This window comes from Cynara cardunculus, assembly GCF_001531365.2.
Source record: "Cynara cardunculus var. scolymus isolate 2C chromosome LG 12, CcrdV1, whole genome shotgun sequence".
NCBI classification, from domain to species: Eukaryota; Viridiplantae; Streptophyta; class Magnoliopsida; order Asterales; family Asteraceae; genus Cynara; species Cynara cardunculus.
In genome coordinates this window covers 11,989,783-11,992,730 of record NC_037539.1, presented here as the reverse complement: position 1 = coordinate 11,992,730, position 2,948 = coordinate 11,989,783, and the positions used below count along the sequence as shown (strand labels likewise).

General features: G+C 40.3%; 1 protein-coding gene and 1 non-coding gene across 2 annotated transcripts; one reads left to right on the top strand and one right to left on the bottom strand.

Annotated features, from left to right (window-relative positions):
- Positions 1-881: 881 nt before the first annotated feature.
- On the bottom strand, positions 882-2,261 carry LOC112523699. The gene has a single exon (XM_025133383.1). It carries the CDS (start codon positions 2,259-2,261, stop codon positions 882-884), a length of 1,380 nt encoding a protein of 459 aa, XP_024989151.1.
- A 304-nt stretch (positions 2,262-2,565) lies between these two features.
- On the top strand, positions 2,566-2,672 carry LOC112524014. The gene has a single exon (XR_003070341.1). It is a non-coding gene; the product is annotated as a small nucleolar RNA R71 (small nucleolar RNA).
- The last annotated feature ends 276 nt before the right edge of the window (positions 2,673-2,948 follow it).

Sequence of the window (2,948 nt, the reverse complement as noted above, 5' to 3'; positions counted from 1 at the left end):
GTTTTCTCTTGATCTTCGGGTGCAATATGGATTTGATTGTATCCCGAGTACCCATCCAAAAAACAATAAAATTCTTTTCCGGCCAACCGATCTAGCATTTGATATATGAACGGCAAAGGGAAGTGATATTTCTTAGTAGCTAAGTTCAATTGCCTATAATCCATACAAATCTTCCACCCGGTAACGGTCCTAGTTGGGATAAGTTCGTTTTTGTCGTTGGTGATTACCGTGGTACCACCTTTCTTAGGCACGCATTGAATCGGACTTACCCAACCGCTACTAGCAATAGGGTAAATAATACCCGCGTCTAACCACTTCAAGATYTCCTTCTTAACCACTTCTTTCATGATTGGATTTAGCCTTCTTTGAGGTTGYACCTTCCCAACACTATTTTCTTCCAATATGATCTTATGTTGGCAAAGGGACGGGCTTATTCCCCTAATATCAGCTATGGTCCAACCGAAAGTTTTCTTATGATCTTTCAGCAAATCTATCAACCTTTCCTCTTGTTCACCACTTAAGTTGGAAGAAACAATTACAAGCAATTTTTCTTCTTCCATAAGATATGCATACTTAAGATGTGAAGGCATTGATTTTAACTCCAAATAGGGTGCTTCTACAATGGACGGGGTTTGGGTTGGTATATCTTTAAAATCTAACTGTTCAAAGGCAGCTATGTCCTCAAGTAAGTCTTCTTCACAAATTTCTTCTGCCGTGCCCACAGTGTCTCCACTGTGTGCACAGTCGATCAAACTTAGATCTAAATCATCACCTACTGAGTATATAGACGAACAGTCCTCAGTCTCCCCATTGAACTTAAGAGTCTTAGACACATTGAAAGTTACCTGCTGGTCATTTACTCTCATGGTCAACTCACCTTTTTATACATCAATCAATGTCCTACCCGTAGCAAGAAAGGGTCTTCCTAAGATAATCGGGACATTCCTATCGGCTTCATAATCTAACACTAGAAAGTCGGTTGGAAAGATGAATTTGTCCACTTTAACCAACATGTCTTCAATTTTACCTTTCGGATATGCCAAGGACCTATCTGCTAATTGCAAAGTCACGGTAGTAGCTCGAACTTCCCCAATTCCCAACTGATTAAAAATGGACAAAGGCATGGGATTTATACTTACCCCAAGGTCACACAAGGCATGACCCACTTCTTTCCCACCAATAGAGCATGGGATGGTGAAACTTCCCGGGTCTTTCAGCTTTGGGGGAATTTTGCAAGTAAGAAGGGCACTACATTCCTTTGTCAAAGATATGGTCTCAAATTCACTAAATCTTCTCTTTTTATTGAGGATGTCTTTCAAAAATTTAACATAGCTAGGCATTTGCTCGAGAGCTTCTACCAAAGGTATGTTAATGTGGAGTTGYTTAAAGATGTCCAAGAACTTCTTAAACTGAACATCCACATTTTTGGCTTTCATCCTTCCTGGAAAAGGTAAATCTCTTAGATCCAAATCTGTTGGACCGGTCTTAATCTGTTCGGGTGTGGGCAGTTTCTGCCCACTGTGAGCAGTGTCAGTTGGAAAATGGGTGGTGCTGGAACTGGGTAAAGCTGCTGTTTCTGGAACAGAAACTGGAATTTGAGTTTCTTCAACTGTAGGAAACAGAACTAGAAATTTCGATGTGTCAAAAGAATGTGAAATATTTTCTTGACAAATCGGCTCCATGGGTGTTTCCTTTCCGGCATTAGAGTCTCCTAAGTCCTTATCACTTCTTAAAGTCACGACCTTAACATGTTCCTTAGGTGTTTCCTTGTCACTAGGCAAAGTTCCTTGAGGTCTATTTTTGAGATCCGTGGCAAATTGGCCAAGTTGGGTCTCAAAACTCCTCAAGGTGGCATTGGTTTGGTTTATAAAACCTTTAAGTAAAAATTCGAGTGAACCATTACCCTCCGATGCATTTTGTTGCCTAGGTGCATGTGGTTGTGAAGATTGTCCACTTTGGTACATGTGATGATTACCTTGCATGTGATTGTTACCTCGCATGTAATGACTGCCTTGATTAAATCCCGGGGCATTTGAAGGTCGGTTTTGGGCTTGAGTTGCCCCGGGGGATTGAAGTCCTTGATTTCCGGCCCATGAAAAATTTGGATGGTTTCTCCAATTTGAATTGTACGTTGGAGAAAATGGGCTATTTCTTGTATGGTTCCCAACATAATTTACCGAAACGGGGTTTCCGGGGCAAAACTCATAAGAATGACTTTCACCACAGAAAACACAAGACTCAGTCATGGAAGARTTAGACATTATGGATTGGACTTGATTCTTTTCCCCATTCAAGTTTAAATTATTTTTGACCAAATTAGTTAGAGCAACAATTTGGGCATTCAAAGAAGAAATGGCATCAAGCTCATGAATGCCCGAGGCAGATTTAGAAATGACAGCACGAGGGTTAGACCATTCAGTATTATTATTAGAAATTTGTTCCAAAATATCAAACCCCTCATTATAGGTTTTAGCTGTAAAAGCACCACCGGCCGTTGCGTCAATAATAATCTTAGCGGCACTAGAAAGTCCATTATAAAACGTTTCTAATTGAATACAATGAGGGATTCCGTGGTGAGGACACTTCCTAAGAAGGTCCTTGAATCTCTCCCATGCATCCGATACCGCTTCATCTTCTTCTTGGCGAAACGCCATAATTTCATTTCTAATCTTTACATTCCTCGTCAGAGGAAAGTATTTCTTTAGAAATTTTTGCGCCAAATCATTCCAAGTAAGGATCGAGTTTGGTGGTTGAGAATTTAGCCATGCTCTAGCTATATCTTTCAATGTATAAAGGAAAAGCGTCAAGCATAAGGCCTCTTGAGTAACTCCGGGAATTTTAAAATGATCCGTCATTTCTATAAAAGATTTCAAATGAGAGTGAGGATCTTCCGAAGATAATCCCCCAAACTGACCCATAGCGGAAATCATTTGAAACATAACCGGCTT